The following is an 18,067-nucleotide window of genomic DNA, read 5'->3' on the forward strand; positions in this document are numbered from 1 at the left end:
TGTATAATATAAATGTGACAGGGTGTGTATAATATAACTGTGACAGGGTGTGTATAATATAACGAAAGGGTGTGTATAATATAACCGTGACAGGGTGTGCATAATATAACTGTGATAGGGTGTGAATAATATAACTGTGACAGTATGTGTATAATATAATTGTGACAGGGTGTGTATAATATAACTGTGACAGGGTGTTTTCAGACTAGTTCGAGCACCCTATTCTTTTTAATATATATTGTTAAAAAAATTAAAATTCGAAAAAAATTAACGTTACAAATTTATAACTTCATAAATATACTCCCAGTTCATGGGCTGTAAAATTTATTCAGGGTAGAAGTATCCATTTGAAGTTGATATTAAAGTTTTTTTTTCTAATATAATTTTTTTGTAGGAAAAAAAAACTAAACAAATGTGTGATTTTTAAAAATTTCCCTTCAAATACCCCTGAATTGATATCAAATTTTGTAATCTAATGCACGAAACCACCATGGGTACCATGTACACACTACTTGCATGGATCCAACCAATATAAAATAAAATAGAATAAAGTTTAAAAATTAGAATTATATGAAATGCTTGAATTAATTTTAGTATAATATTTCGATGTTGTACATTTATTCCCCCCCCCCCCAAACCTTTTATTGAATAAGAGTATTTGATAATTTTTTATAACTGTATTGTATTACACTAAATCAGTGTCACCCTGTAGTTATGGTATATCCATAAATATAGGATTTATGGTTTAGAAGCGCGCTTTATATTAGGAAGATACACAACATATTTGTTTACATTGGTAATGTACTGCATTTTCTGAGAGAGATATGAGAGTACATGAAGATCTATTAATGGCTAAAATATGCGATATTTTCCGCAGCAGGTTCCATTGTGTACAACTTGATTAAACGACCAATCAGCAGATGTATTCAGGGATATTTAACCCTATCTCTTCTGGGGTACTTGAAAACCAGGATATGCTGGGGAGGGTCAATTTGCCCCCCCCCCTCTAAATCCCATGTTTGATGTCCAAATATGACAAATGATACATCATTGGAAAGCTCTTGTGCTCTACTTTTAGAATCTGCAAAAAAAATTGCAAATTTGCAAAAATTGAATTTTTATCGCAAAATCCAGTTATATAGTAAAAATGTGTGCAAAAAAAAATTTGTCCTAAAAATGAAAAATTATACATTTTTGAAAAGCCCTTGATCATGCCATTTCAAATATGCAAATATTTTTGCAAAATATTAAATAACCTTATTTTTAATCAAGAAAAACTAAAAATGTGCAAATTTCTTTTGACAGGTTGTTTGCAAAAAAATTGCAATTTTTTTCGGAAAACTTGTGCAATTCGTTTCCTTATGCCAAAGGCTTTCCAAAAAGCTAAATTTTATCAAAATCTGACAAGTGGAAGTGGGTCAAAACAAAGATTTAGTTTGTTACAGGAAAAAGCAGTCATTCAGGCAGTGTGCCTGAGGACTAAAGGGAGGGCTTTGGGTATGTAGGAAAAGTCAGAAAATTTCAACAGTCTGAGACCAATACTTTTTGAGTTATTTAAAAAAAACTACAGGGGGGGGTCAAATTGACCCCCCCCCCCAGCAGGAATAGGGTTAAGGATCCAAAATGGGTATTACATACAACAAGTGGCCGTTAGATGGCAGTCAAAACTTTCGTGGAAATGTAGCATATAGTGCCTAGATAACTATAGGCCTGCTTAGCCTATCCTGTGAGAGCTTATAAGCAGTCTGTGTATATCTAGTCTGTGATCTCAAATTTAAAATCTATCTGTTAATTATCACAGTGAATATAGGACTGGGCGTTGTACCTGGGTATCGATAGTTCTTTCACGAGAACAAACGGAATTATCAAGAACGATCCCATTGTTCTGAATAAAGAACGAACACAAAGAACGCGTTCTTAAAATTATTGGAACGATTATACAAAGAACGAACGTGGAACGAACTGAAATCGCTTGAAGAGAACGTTAAACGCGTTCTAAGTTGGGAACGCTGGAATTCGAGATCAAATCATTGTAAATTTGCGCAATTTCCCACAAGACTTTGAACTTCTGAAAAATTCAGATTTCTTATACACGGTTCATATATGCATCGAATAATAATAAATTATTTATTGAATGAATCATGATATGGTCTATGATTCTCTGCAGTGTTTAGATTACACTGTAAATATGAACCCGTTGATTGGATATTCACAAAATATTTGTCTGAACGAACAAAAAAGAATTTCCAAACTGCAAACAAACACAATAAAATAATAAATATTGGATTTAATATAAATAGAATTTATTCATGGTTTAACAATTGTAGATGAGTCTCTATTGTTTCTTCTTGTACAAAGCTTGAATCTGCGACATACTCTTGTCATCCGTATCTGGGAGAAACCTGAGAAAGGGAATTGAGTATTAATCACAAACTCTGATTTTCTAATCCTTGTATCTTTTCAACACATTGTCGTAGAGGGCAAAACTTTTATATCCTGAACCTGTCATTTTTGGACACTATCACCATAAAAATTTAAAGGATTTCTTTGTATTTTTTTTGCTTTGTTTAATACATAGGGTTAGGTACAGGGCGGTAAAAAGTCCGTATTGCTTTAATGTCGTCTTCCTATTCTGCTGTTTTCTGGATATCACTGTAGAGGATACTTAAATCCAGTCAAAGGAAAATGAGATTGATGACTAGTGTCAGGCATATACAGGCATATACAGGCATATACAGGCATATACAGGCATATACAACTTTACTTACTTGAACACAAAAATTGTTGTTAGCAAGATGACAGTGGCATGACCAAGGAACAAAATTGGATAACCGATGACCCCAAGAACATATGGATACACCTAAATAAGTTTTTTTTACATTTTTTCCACTTTTCTTAATCAAAAATGAGTGGGCCTTGATAAGTTAGACTATTGACATGTAAGTGTACCACATTTCAGTCTCCAGACCAAAAAAAAATGGCTGTACTATTACAGTTATAATTAGGTTTTCATCATGAAGTTAAAACACTTTGTGAGATAGAATGGTCAAACTTTTTGATGTGTTCAACTTAAAAAAAACATTTGTCAATTGAATGAAGTAACGTGTGTCACATGAAATTATTGTACTTGTTTAAAATGAAAATAAATAGTTCTTAAAGGGATCGTTCACTTGTTTTGGTAATTTTATGGTAAACTAATTAGCTTATTAGCTATTCATTGGTATTAGTTTTACTTTGCATAGACACTATTTAACATTTTTTCCATAACAAAAGCCCAATAAAATTTAAAATTATCATACTTCAATGAGATCATGTGTCAGCCATTTTATAATAAAATATAAAAACTTTTGATTTACATGTGTATATAAAGACGACTTCCTCTCTCAGACAACCCGGTTCCCAGATTCCAACTCTTCAATAAATCCCTGGGATTCCTGGGAAAGTTGGGAAAACGTATCAAACGGTCAAATAGGGCTCCAACTTTTTTCTAAATCGTTCCGTTCCGTTATAAAAGGAGGGCCTCCATTTAGATCGTTCCGTTCTCGTGCGTTATTTTTCCAACCGTTCCATCCACGTTCCGTTCCATTCTCGTTCGTTCTTTTTCCAATCGTTCCATCCACGTTTCGTTCCGTTCTCGTTCGTTCTTTTTCCAATCGTTCCATCCACGTTCTGTTCCATTCCGCTCTTTGTGTTCTTAGTGTCGAGAACGGTTCCATCCCAAGTGTTAATAAATCATTTATGTAATTTTCTTAAGTAGACTCATCAAACACTTTCTCTTAATACTGTGGTGTAAGCTTCAAGGGGTGAAAAATAGATATGGAAACGCTTCTTGAAAAATATCTATATTTTCATAGGATTTATTACATAAATAATAATATCAAATCTATATTTACACTGAAGGCAGTATTGATGAAAGCTTTTTTAATGAAACTTTTTACTTGGGGGCAAAAGTGAGATTTTTTATACTGTGCATTGTTTTCCATATGATATGTAATGTAATTATACTTAAATGGAATACATGCATAATTTCAAGTGAACCCCCATTTGTAGAGTGGCGTGTCCGATATACCTTTAAAGTCTTTATTTCTCCATCGTTTCTGTAGATGCAATTGAAATGCATTAGTCACTTTTGTAGAGAAACCACAACTGAAAATACTCAGTTTTCAAAATGGGAAACACGGATATGTAATGCAATACTTGATCAGATAAAGCTATGAATGGTATATTGTTGTGAATCAGAATTGAAATTATGTCTGCAGTCACTTTAAACCTCGTAATTGATTCTACATTAGTTAAACTGCTTTGTAGGTTTGTGTACTTTGAAGAAAGAAAAAAGAAATTTTCAAAATGATTTTCAAAAAGAGAATGAAAGCTTTTAAAGTACTGCCTCCAAAATCAAGAATCCGAGGTATTTTTCAACAAATCTCCTGGCCCCCCTCTCCTAGGCCCCTGGACATTCCTGATTTAATATGCGACTTAGAACTCGTTACTGGTAAAAAGAACGTGTTCCATATTTTAAATTTCTTTTTAAGCAATTTCCGTCCGTCTCTTTAGGGCTTTATGTGGTTCGTCAAAGAAAGGAGATTTAATGAGATCTAGAACCTGGTTTGAAATCTCTTGGTTGAAGGATGAAACAAAATAGTAGAACTTCTTAGAACTTGTGGTCACTCCCTTCAGAGCAAACTGTGATTTGGTTTGAATGAACCAGGCCTCTGCAGTGGAATCAGACCAAAACTCAGGAGCTTTGACAGACACAGTTTTCAGAAGGTCCAGAGAGGAGCACTCAGCTAGGGCCAAAACATTTTCACAGATTTTTTAGGCATTATCACTTGAGCATGTAGCTTAATAATTTCTATAATGGAAAAAACAGTTACGTTACTCGGGGTCACCAATTTAGCTTCGCTAAAATAACCACAAAGTTCGACGTCTATAGTTCATTAACTAACTTAAAAAAATTTATCAAGCTCATGAAAAACTACTGAATCAGCTGAATTGCTTAGATCTCTCCACCGTGTTCTGTTCTAACTAAAACACAGGGATCGTCTTCCGCCACAAAGGTAGCATACCTTTGCGCTGGAATTCTGAATGATAATTCGGCTTTTTCTTTAAAAAGTAAGACAATAATACCAATGAATATCTAATAGGCTATTTAGTTTACCCTCAAATTACCCCAATAAGTGAACGGTTACTTTAGCATTTTTTTTATTTTTCACCTTAACTGAATGAAGTACTTGTATTTATACCTTAAGAGCAGCAGTAGTTACTATCATTCTAGTAGACACAACTATAGCACTTCCTAAACTCTTATCCTCGGGGGACAGCAGTTCTCCAATAGCAGTATAGGTAATACTACCATACCCTGCACCATATCCTAGTAGGTCATTCATTATTCATCATATTCATACCCAGCACCATATCCTAGTAGGACATTCATTATTCATCATAGTCATACCCAGCACCATATCCTAGTAGAACATTCATTATTCATTATATTCATACCCAGCACCATATCCTAGTAGGACATTTATTATTCATTATATTCATCCTCAGCACCATATCCTAGTAGGACATTTATTACTCGTTATAGTCATACCCACCAACATATTCTAATATGTCATTCATTATTCATTGAATTCATACCCAGCACCATATGCTAGTAGGACATTCATTATTAATTATATTTATACCCAGCACCATAACCTAGTAGGACATTCATTATTCATTATATTCATACCCAGCACCATATGCTAGTAGGACATTCATTATTCATTATATTTATACCCAGCACCATAACCTAGTAGGACATTTATTACTCGTTATAGTCATGCCCACCAACATATTTTAATATGCCATTCATTATATTCATACCCAGCACCATATGCTAGTAGGACATTCATTATTAATTATATTTATACCCAGCACCATATCCTAGTAGGACATTGATTTTTCATTATATTCATACCCAGCACCATATCCCAGTAGGACATTTATTACTCGTTATAGTCATACCCACCAACATATTCTAATATGTCATTCATTATTCATTATATTCATACCCAGCACCATATCCTAGTAGGACATTCATTTTTCATTATATTCATATCCAGCACCATATCCTAGTAGGACATTTTTCCTATTCAATATATTCATACCCAGCACCATATCCTAGAAGGACATTTATTATGTTCATTATATTCATACCCAGCACCATATCCTAGTAGGGCATTCATTATTCATTATATTCATACCTAGCACCATATCCTAGTAGAACATTTATCCTATTCAATATATTCATACCCAGCACCATATCCTAGTAGGGCATTCATTATTCATCATATCCATACCTAGCACCATACCCCCTAGTACCCCTAGTAGAATATTTATTTTATTAATTATATTCATACCTAGCACCATATCCTATTAGGACATTTGTATTGTATACTTAAGATGTAAATGTATATACATTATAATTAGTTTACTCTTACCTAATGTCAAAGCAAACACGCCAAATGAAAAGAATAACTAAAATTATTTGAATTAAATTTTGAATTATTTGAATTAAATTTTTAATTATTTTTATATTTGCTCTTTAGAATTTATGTGTTAGTATAATTGTACCAATCAAAAATTTTATCTATGCGATTATGAAATAAATAAATATTAAATATTTAGAAAATTCAGACAGCAATCATGGAAAACATTTTTACTGATTACTTCTGAAAACTAAAACTATGTCCAATTGCTTTATAACTCTAAAGTTTTCAAAGCAGTCTGGAGAGGGGGAAGGCAAGCCGCACTTGAATAGCCTCCATCACGCAATTTACTCACAAACATAGACTAGCGGCAATGCGCTCACCCATAGCGCTTCCTTAGCCGCACCCATTTATAGAATATAATATTTTGTACATATCGGCTGATGTTATTCTTCTCTAAAAATGTTTTGGTAGGAAGAGAGAAATTTAATTTTTACCAGAATTAACATAGTGTTGCGTGCAATTTGCGTCCAATTATCTGGTTTTAGATCATTTGAAACCAAATGACACGCAAAACATTTTTGGTAAAGATTGAATTTCTCCTTACCGTCAAAAAACATTTTTAGAGAAGATCAACATCAGCAGCCATGTACAAAATATTACATTTTAGGAAATCGCAATAAATCCCAATTTTTCAACAAAAATTTAAGAACTATTGACCCAGTAAGCCATAATGTTTACTTATATTATCAAAAAAAGATTATGATTACTATGTTTAGGTTCTTATTGATGTCATGACGTCTTTAAAATCTTAAATTAACGCTGACTCCTCTTCAATTAGCATTCAAAAGACATTTTGCCGGAAGATGTATGGGTGCGGCTAAGAAAGCGCTACGGGTGTGCGCGTTGCCGCAAGTCACTGTTTGTGAGTAAAATGCGGGAAGGAGGCTAAACGGGTGCGGCTTGCCTTCCCTTCCCCCCTCCTCAACTAGATCTTGGGAGACTACCTGAGAAGAAAGCTTGCGGTGTTCCTCCTCTCTAGAATTCTCCTTTAGATAATAGGCTAATGAGATCAACCCTGCAAATTATTTAGATACTTTTTAGGACTGTAATGAGGGAGGGGGTTAAGGGGCAAAAGATTCATGTGCCCCCCCACAAGAACTCTCAGTTCCGGGCCTTAATAATAACATTGTTGCCGTCTTAGAAATAAGACTAAGCATAACATATTTTCTTATTTTATCTTATGTTTCTTATTTGAAGTAGTTTAATAGATTTGATTGAAATCACAAAGGATGATTCTAAAGTTTTGTGAAAGCTCTAATGAATTGAAATCAAAATAAGCAAGACAATTAAAAATATTCCAATAATGTTTTACCTGCAGCCACTATCATGATACAAGCTGACATAGTAAATTGCATTTTTATTTTTAGTTTTTTAGCAATAAACACACTAGCTGTATATCCAACTGCAGTCCCTGAGTAATAAATCAATAGCTTAATATCTAAATTTTCATCAAATTATACAACAAAAAACCCTAGCTGTATATCCAATTATACAGTAAAACCTTAGCTGCATATCCAATTATACAATAAAACCTGAGCTGTATATCCAATTATACAAAAAAAAACCCTAGCTGTATATCCAACTATACAATAAAACACTAGCAGTATATCCAACCATACAATAAATCACTAGCAGTATATCCAACTATACAATAAATCACTAGCTGTATATCCAACTATACAATAAATCACTAGCAGTATATCCAACTATACAATAAAACACTAGCTGTATATCCAACTGCAGTCCCTGAGTAATAAATCATAAGCTTTATATCTAACTTTATATTCAATTTTACAATAAAACACTAGCTGTATATCCAATTATACAATAAAACACTAGCAGTATATCCAATTTTACAATAAAACACTAACTTTATTTCCAACCATACAATAAAACACTAGCTGTATAATCAACTTTACCATAAAACTCTAGCTGTATATCCAACTACGCAATAAAACACTAGCAGTATATCCAACTATACAATAAAACACTAGTATAACCAATTATACAATAAAGCACTAGCTATATTTCCAACTATCCAACTATACAATAAAACACTAGCTGTAAATCCAAATGTACAATAAAAAGTAGCTATATATCCAACTATACAATTAAACACTTTAGCTATATATTCAACTTTACTATAAAGTACTAGCTGTATATCCAATCTATTCAATAAACACCAGCTTTATTTCCAACTATAAAATAAAAAATAGCTGTTTATCCAACTATACAATAAAATTTATACAATAAAACACTAGGTGTATATTCAACTTCTATATATAAATTTGGCTTGTCTTGGTGTTTGTTTGTTTGTCTGTCTGTCTGTTTGTATCCAATAAACGTCAAAACGGCTGAACCGATCGGGCCCAAATTTTTTGCGTGACATCTAGGGACCCCAGGGAAGGTTTATGAATGATTGAAATTTTAAATATTTGTCTACATCAAAATTCGATCTCCATTAAATTTTTTTAAATTTTGAAAATCCACGAAATTTTTTATGAAATTCTGCGAATTATTTTTGTTCCGTTTTACTATGCACACAAAGAGAACATGTTCACAATTAATTTAGAAGATGGGCGCGAAGCGCCCTCTAAGGCTAGTTAACAATATATGAATACTCAACTATACAATAACACTAGCTCTAGTTCCAACTATACAATAAAACACTTTAGCTGTATATACCCAATTATACAATAAAACACTAGCTGTATATCCAACTATACAAAAAAATACTAGGTGTATGTCCAAGTATACAATAAAACACTAGCTTTATTTCCAACCATACAATAAAACACTAGCAGTATATCCAACTATACAATAAATCACTAGCAGTATATCAAACTATACAATAAAACACTAGCATTATATCCAACTATACAATAAATCATTAGCAGTATATCCAACTATACAATAAATCACTAGCAGTATATCCAACTATACAATAAAACACTAGCAGTATATCCAACTATACAATAAAACACTAGCAGTATATCCAACTATACAATAAAACACTAGCTGTATATCCAACTATACAATAAAACACTAGCAGTATATCCAACTATACAATAAATCACTAGCAGTATATACAACTATACAATAAAACACTAGCAGTATATCCAACTGTACAATAAATACTAGCTTTACTTCCAACTATAAAATTTTAACTATAATCATTGGTTAAATGTTACACTCACCTATTGGAATAAAAAGCAAGATTATTTGATATGAAATAGTGAATCCAAAATCAGCAAACATACTAAAAATCACTTTGCTCAATAAATAAAAAGATAAAAATTGTACATTCCAAAGATTATTTTCAAGCGAATATTTTCTAAAGTGAACTTTTATCATAAATAGGCTTCGACTCCCATTTTACCCCCAGAAATGTTATTCTTTAATAAAACGGTAATTAAGTTATTCCTTTCAATTTTAAACAGCCGAACAATATAAAATTTCATGTATTTTCATATTTTCGATGGAGGCTTGCTTTCTAAAATATTTGACAAATCAAGATTTTTTTTATGATTATTTTCAAATTTTGACCAATATAAACTTTGGAAAAATCTCGGCTCCATCATTTCTGGCGTTTCGACGTTTTTTCTTTTATTATTACATTTAACTGTCAAACGTCAATATTGAAATTAATCTTTCTTAGAAATCATTGAAAAGTATTTTCCTTGGTCCATAGTGTGTAATAGGTGCACTTCGGCCGCAGAGTCCTAATAAAGAAAAGTAAAAAATATAAAATTAGTTGAGTTAATTTTTCAGCTCTTACCAATTGATCCAAACATAATTAGCAGAATTCCTAAAGGAATAAGAAACTGTCGAGATTTCCAGCGCGCCATACAAGACTAAAAATACAGGAATTCTTATATATTTGCGAATTGTACTACTTGATCTGATATAATGCATAGTTTGAAATGAAATGTTTACGCCATCGTGTTCCAAAGATATAGATATTAAAAGTTCAGAATTCGTGGTACTTAACCCGAAAAAGGCGTTGAGACATAGCTGGGAGGGGGGAGGNTGGGGTGAAATAAATCTTTTATTATTGTCAATAAAAGCATTGAGGTAGAAATGCATAATCAAAGCATTTTTAGAGCCTCCCTCCTCCAAACTTACAGAAGGTTTATAGTATTTAAATATATAAGTTTGCAAATTCGCATTTTAGTTATTTATTTAAAAGCCTAAAACCAATTTTTTTGAAAAGATTGCTTTTCACCTTATTATTGACGTTAATATCAGTAACTGATAAAACTTCCTTTATCTCCTGATTTATTCCGCTATATTCAGCTCCCCTCAACACCCTACAATGCTATTTCATCAATTTTTTAAATGCGACTTAAATTTAAAAAAAATATTTTTTAGAAATGAATTTTGTGTTCAATGGTGTCTTTAAAAAGTGTCAATTGTTGCATTCAAGTTACGTTTTTATTTGATTTTTTTTAAAATGTCTTAATTTTCTGAATTTATAACATTAAACATTTGTCGAAAATTAGATTTTTGCAACCTTAGAATCCTGACTTCCCAAATTAGAGGTCTAATTCTTTTTAATGAGCATTTGGCTTTAAAAAGTTGGAAAAAGTACAATAAAATACCTGAGCATATTTTCTGCTTCATTCCTTTTTCCCTTTCTGAAAATGTTTTTCAATTTATTGAAAAGTGAATGAATAAAATACTAGCTGAAGGGCCAGGCGTTGCCCGTGGAATAAAAAAAATTTGAAAAAAATTTTTTTTGAAAAAGAAAAATTTCATATTTTAGCCTATGACACCCCCGCCACCAATGAGTGTCCACAAAAAAAATTCAGATCAATCGGTCCAGCCGTTTGGCCGGGTATAGGCAACAATATACGAATGTCCTGTTTTATTATAAATGTAAAATTAAGAGACCTGACTAACCAATGTGGAGAATAAGCGATTAGAGGAGATAATACTAGGAAGAGAAGAGAAAGAGTAATACCGGTAAATACCAAGTATTGCGGAGGTATTATCATGTTTATCCCGTAAACTAACTAAACAAACAAATACTTGATTCAATAAGCAACCATCCTAATTTCAACTCTTGCATATTAAATACATTATTTTATATATTGTTATATAAATATTAGAGAGTTAGGATAAAAAATGATATTGTTAAATATATATTGGAGAATTAGGATAAAAAATTATATTGTTATATAAGTATTAGAGAGTTAGGATAAAAAATATTTTACCAGGTTTCCATAGCTTTGGCAAAGATTGTTCAAATTTCCGAGAACTGAAAAATCAAAGAATAAATAACTCACAATAAAGGTAGAAATTGACCCTTTCATCATTTTTCCCTTTGTATGTTCTTCGTACGTTAACTATCCATTTTATTCGTTTTTTTTCAGTCCTTCAGTCAGAATTTTGTTAATTTTTTTGAACGATAGATTAATTAGAATGTTCGTTCAACCCAAAATGTGAAATGTTTTCAGTTTTAAATCAAGATAATTCGCAAAATTTTTATCGATTTTTATGCAACCTTAGATGAGTGTGAATATTCACAGTTTTCAATAAACTACCTCCTCTGAGTTTAATGGTTGATATTTCACTTGTTAGAGTATATGGCAGCATGACACCTAAATATATTAATAAAGGGAATAATTTGTTAATTATAGTTCCATCCCTTTATGTTTTTTTCTCTCTAATAAGTGTAAAAAAATCTTCAGTAAGATCGAACGAAAATTCTTCAAAATGAATAAATAACCCTAAACAGGCTGGGGGGGCCCTGTAGTTTTTTGTCCTAGCACTCTGATTTTGTCACTATAACCGTGAACTTTTGTGACTTTTAGTGAATAGTAATTTGAAGGGATTTTTGTTTTTAGAGTAGGGTACAGGGCGGAAAAAAGTCCGGTCTTTGAGAAAAAAATCTAAAATAGCCCATAACTTTTTTGTGACTAAAGCTACAGATCTGGAAACTATTTTTTTAAAAAGCAATTGAAAAATTCATGTATAGACATGTGTCACACTTTAATTACACTTTAATATTTGTTTAAAACAACAAAAAAATATTTTTTCCTTTTTTTGACCTTTTTTCAAGGCATTTTTTTCCGCCCTCCCTAGCACCCAAACTATTAAAGTTATCAGTATAATTTTTTTTATTGAGCTGTCCATAAAAAATTGGGCTATGATTCAACCCTATACCTAATTTTTAAGTTTTTTTTTGCTAGGGGGGCGAAAAACACCCCCCCCCATGCTTTACATAGATTCGGACCCCCCTGCCTTTATAGGGTTAAAAGATCCGTCTTTAAACAGTTGAAATATAATTTGGCATGGATTAGTTCATTATTAAACCAATGAAATACTAAAAACTAATTTTGTAAATTTTGCCAACTTGAATCTCCCCAGACCTCTTACCAAAGCCTGCAGAGAACCCATTGAACAACCAGCCTGCTAGTACTATAGGGTAGGTATGTCCAAAAAACATGATAATACATGACACGATCTGTAGGACATGCATCACCATTAAACTTCGCTTCCTGCAGAAAATTGGTTGGATTATTTTGATGATTAATTAATTAATTCGTTTAATAACTAATTAATAATTTATTTGATAATTAGTTAATTTGTTTGATAATTAGTTAATTTGTTTGATAATTAATTAATTTGTTTAATAATTAATTAATAATTTATTTGATAATTAGTTAATTTGTTTGATAATTAATTAATTTGTTTAATAATTAATTAATTTGTTTAACAATTAATTAATATGTTTGATAATTAGTTAATTTGTTTGATAATTAGTTAATTTCTTTGATAATTAATTAATTTGCTTAATAATTAATTTATTTATTTGATAATCAATTAATTTGTTTAATAATTAATAATTTCGTTTAATAATTAATTAATTCGTTTAATAATTAATCAATTTGTTTGATAATTAGTTAATTTGTTTGATAATTAATTTATTTTTTAATAATTAATTATTTGTTTGATAACTAATTAATTTGTTTAATAATTAATTAATTTATTTGATAAATCATTAATGTGCTTGAAAATTAAATAATTTTTGTAAAAACTGACTAATTTATTCTATACTGATTAATTTATTCTATATTTAGTTTATTTGTGTAACAATAGTTAGTTTTTTATACTTAACTATTTATTGAAAATAAGGCCAGAAACCCATATATTCAGACTGATCTAAAATGATGCATCAATGTTGATGACTGGGTCAACTTTAAAGTGTCGCAGCGTCTTTGCATATGATGCTACCTCACTTACTCACTTGTTCCATTTTTTAGCCATAGACATGTACATTTGAATAATTCAAAAAGCTGGGTTGAATCTTTACTTTTGAAGAAGTAATTGACAAAATTCCAAGGATTTTATCGTGGGACCTTCCAACCTTTGGAACACTGTGGAAAATGAAAATAAAAGAAAATAGAGAAAAACGGTAAAATATTATTAGAGATTTGATAAAATATTTTACCTTCCTAACCATTCACTACAAGGACTACTAACCAGTGCGCCAGCCAATACAACCAGCACATTTAAACTAAACCAGAGTTATGCATTAATGGCACGGTGATTTTTCATACAGTGATAACCATCAAATTCTGGATTAGGAAGTCGACTTTCAAACTCAAGTTCTGATTGACTTTAAATAGTCTAATAAACAGACCCATTTCGTATAGAAAAAGATTTTCAAAATTTTTGCTTTATAACGACAACAAATGCACTTCAGCATTGCTATAATGTCGTCTTTCTATTCTACAGTTTCTGGGATTTACTGAATCAGTCCTCGTTTCAGTGAGCTGTGACTTTCGATCACAAAGTGAACAACCAAACAAAAATGTTTCTCTTTTTCTCTTTTACGCTTTATGTCGGTGCTATGAATTTAGATTTATACGTTTTGATAAAAGAAATCTGATTTCAAAGAAATTGATCCACGTGGACTCTGATCTAAAAAATAATTCAATAAAACCTGAACCCCTTATTTCTAACAGCTGAACCAAACATTTTTAACCTGAACCCTACTGAATTCTAAACTGAATCCCTACTGAATTCTAAACTGAATCCCTACTGAATTCTAAACTGAATCCCTACTGAATTCTAAACTGAACCCCTACTGAATTCTAAACTGAACCCCTACTGAATTCTAAACTGAACCCATACTGAATTCTAAACTGAACCCCTACTGAATTCTAAACTGAACCCCTACTGAATTCTAAACTGAATCCCTACTGAATTCTAAACTGAATCCCTACTGATTTCTAAACTGAATCCCTACTGAATTCTAAACTGAATCCCTACTCATTTCTAAACTGAATCCCTACTGAATTATAAACTGAATCCCTACTGAATTCTAAACTGAATCCCTACTCATTTCTAAACTGAATCCCTACTCATTAACTGAACCCCTACTGAATTCTAAACTCAATCCCTACTGAATTCTAAACTGAATCCCTACTGATTTCTAAACTGAACCCCTACTGAATTCTAAACTGAACCCCTACTGAATTCTAAACTGAATCCCTACTGAATTCTAAACTGAATCCCTACTCGTACGCATCTTCTTTAAGGCCTAAACTCTAAAGCCTACACATTGTGTGAATTTTATAATCAAATATTTTCACATTACAGATCATAGTTTATTTAATTGCATTAAACAAAATTGAAAACAAATATTTTACATCAAATTTCTTTAAGGTCGAAATGTTTAGTAGATCAGATTCCTAAACAAGAATAATGTCGGCGTTAAATATAAACCAATGTTTTGCTTCATCAATTCCTATCCCTGCTAAATGCTTACCCTGGCCATATGCGTTTGGTTTCTTTAATTTGAATTCAATAACGCTTTTGTCTATAGTACAACAATCTTAAAAGTTAAAACTGAGAGAGTTTTTTTATACTTTCTTCATTTCAAACCCATCCACCGACAATAAGGTACAATAGAAAAAATATGATTGAAAGGCTTTTTTTATAACATGAAAGGAACTGAGTTCTAGTCACAAACTTAAATTTTTTAGTTCCTATATATTTGCAACTTGATGAAATAAACCTTTGATATTTCAAACTTAGAATATTTGATCAAACAGAATTCATAGTTTGAAACATCAGAGGTCTACAAAATGAGGTTTCAAAGATATAAAGATTTAAAAACAAGAGTTTGTGGCGAGGACTCAGGTCCTTTACATAAAGATGAAGTGATAAAACTAAATGTTACCTTAAATACCATGTAGACTGATCCTCAGTCATGTAAATATATCCATGACTCCCAGTCTAAATTTAAATAATCTTTGTTAAAAACTTTACATCAAAAAGTCAAATAAGGCATTTTCACTTTTTAGTCTGCAAAGGAGGTTTTTGGTAATCTTTAAACAATGTGATTATATTAGAGAGAAAATATCATGTATGATATTACAGACATGAAATTGCCAATCTTAGCAAAATTAAGAATTATAAAAAACGGGTCATAAAGGGAAAAAGACATTTAGGCATTATACCTAAAAATAAGCTTCAAGGACAATTTTTTTTAGAGTTGTTTCCAAAATATTTCTGGACGTGAAACATTTTTTTCAAATTTGATATTTTGGAGTTTGTATTTCAGAATTTTTTATTTTCAGGAGTTTGTCTCTTCAGGAGTTTGTCTCGTCAGGAGTTTGTCTCGTCAGGAGTTTGTCTTTCAGGAGTTTGTATTTTCCGGAGTTTGTCTTTCAGGAGTTTGTCATTCCGGAGTTTGTCATTCAGGAGTTTGTCACGGCGCCATGGAGAACAATGGTTAGAATCTGGTGGTTAGTTTAGACCAAGGTATGTAAATTAAAGGTAAGGGATTGGAACCGGTTTAAGTTAAATAAACAACAAGCCCAGCCTTCGTACACGCGGCCCCGGCCGTTTTTTGTTTACAATCTTTGTTATTGTTTTGATAAAACCATACCAGTTCTAATACGTAACAATCAAAGAAACCCTGCCCCGTACCATTTGTATACATACCTTGGCATTAGACTATAGAGACTATAGAATCTGTGTGGGCGATGCAACAGTAAAAAATCATTGAAATTAATGAAACGGGCTCTTGTAGTAAAATGCAAAACGAAGTGTTTGCATCAAGATAAAATCTTGAAAAGCCTAGACTGGCAACATTTAACTCTTCTTTTTCCGGAATTGCATCAGAAGATTAAACCGAAAGGGACTGCGCAGAGTTTTTGTATTAGAGTTGATTGGTTCAACGACAGATTAAACATAGATTAATCAGCAATACAGATAGAACACTAGATGTCGTCTTTTCAAGATTTAGCGTTTTTCGTTCACAATAACCCTGAGGCAAAAGCCCAAAGGAGTTAGGCGGCGCATGCTCTCTCTCTATCTTATCATTCAACGCAGCATGCGCGTAACTCCTTTGTCATTCTGCCTAAGGGTTATTGTGAACGAAAACCCCCTTAACCTTGAAAAGACGACATCTAGTGTTCTGTCTGTATTGTTATAAATCTAAGGAAAAAACCTAAACATTTTGATTCACGAAAATGCATCATATAACACTAAAAAATGTTGGATTTTCCTGAAATCTGTTTTAGGAATTGATTGAAAGTGCTGTCATAACCAAAAAGCGTTTTTTAGATCTTTTAATTAGAATTGTCGCTGTAGATTTTTAAATATTTTGTAACTCTTATCACTCAATTTTCAAAATAAAAGATACTTTATCTATATTTATAGTAAAAAGGTTAAACGAAGATGAATTTATCCGCTCTACCTTGGTTATGTTTGTATTAGCGAAATTGAGAACAATTAAAAAAACATATCATTTGTTTCCAGCTTCAGATTTTTATAAGTTCTTTTTGACTTTAAGCATGTATGTGGATGTATATGATCAAGATGTCTGGGAATTTTCAGAAACTGCATGGTCATTTTCATAATTATATAAACATATATATATTTATATGTTAGCTATAGCTGGCCAAACGGTAGAACCAAATTGGGTAAAAAAATTGTTATAACCCGTGGATAATCCAGAAACAATTTGGGAAAAACAGTTTTAAAAATTTCTGGAATTAAGAAAGATGGTCTCAGAAATTTCCAGGACCCAGAGGTAATATTGGCAACAACAAAAAAAGTCTTTAAAATTCAAACTTTTTTACGATGTTTTTGAAATTCCATGGACAACGCCGGGCACTTCAGCTTTAGGCTCGTAATTAAGAATTGTACACCGTAAAATTTCTCATTTAGGTATGAAATGAATCCTAAAGTTTCACTCTAAATACTGCATTCTCAGTTAAAATATGTTACATAGCCGGTCTCTCCCTTTAAAGCTTTCAATCTTGAAAATAATTACTTTACGTTAGACGCACGTATATATATTATTTCATTATTTTATAATTACCCAGAAAAAATGATATTTGAATAACGACCTGTATTTCTTAAACAAGGTACTTTAACTTAGGTCCTGTAGAACCTTTCCGCTAAAAGATTTGTATTAAACTTAAACAATTCGATCCTCAGTTTAAATATAATATAAAACCGTCTTTAATCCTCCAATCATCGTTTGACAACGTTTTTTCCATGATTAG

General features: G+C 31.6%; 1 protein-coding gene across 2 annotated transcripts; it reads right to left on the reverse strand.

Moving 5' to 3' along the window:
- Positions 1-2,286: 2,286 nt before the first annotated feature.
- Positions 2,287-15,781, reverse strand: LOC111711956 (facilitated trehalose transporter Tret1). 2 transcript variants are annotated; one of them, XM_023486444.1, is made up of 17 exons: positions 15,730-15,781; positions 13,993-14,058; positions 12,918-13,039; positions 12,083-12,139; positions 11,753-11,796; positions 11,430-11,551; positions 11,138-11,173; positions 10,762-10,846; positions 10,315-10,390; positions 10,216-10,258; positions 9,734-9,795; positions 7,849-7,947; positions 7,481-7,551; positions 6,486-6,522; positions 5,244-5,371; positions 2,769-2,860; positions 2,287-2,402 (listed from the first exon to the last, which is right to left on the reverse strand). In XM_023486444.1, the coding sequence occupies exons 1-17, from the start codon at positions 15,759-15,761 to the stop codon at positions 2,336-2,338; spliced, it is 1,239 nt and encodes a 412-aa protein (XP_023342212.1). In that variant the 5' UTR covers positions 15,762-15,781; the 3' UTR covers positions 2,287-2,335. The 2 variants fall into 2 exon arrangements, with proteins under 2 accessions (XP_023342212.1, XP_023342213.1); XM_023486445.1 differs by lacking the exon at positions 15,730-15,781 and adding an exon at positions 13,660-13,703.
- Between the last annotated feature and the right edge of the window lie 2,286 nt (positions 15,782-18,067).

The sequence above is a fragment of the Eurytemora carolleeae genome, unplaced genomic scaffold (assembly GCF_000591075.1).
Source record: "Eurytemora carolleeae unplaced genomic scaffold, Eaff_2.0 scaffold209, whole genome shotgun sequence".
Classification (NCBI taxonomy): domain Eukaryota; kingdom Metazoa; phylum Arthropoda; class Copepoda; order Calanoida; family Temoridae; genus Eurytemora; species Eurytemora carolleeae.

Bases quoted from the DNA above. Each gene is read 5' to 3' on its own strand.
- LOC111711956 (XM_023486444.1), bottom strand. From the start codon at position 15,761: ATGACTGAGGATCAGTCTACATGGTATTTAAG. The intron at 14,059-15,729 runs GTAACATTTAGT...ACTCTGGTTTAG, and splicing joins CAGTCTACATGGTATTTAAG to TTTAAATGTGCTGGTTGTAT. The intron at 5,372-6,485 runs GTAAGAGTAAAC...ATGACCTACTAG, and splicing joins CGTGTTTGCTTTGACATTAG to GATATGGTGCAGGGTATGGT.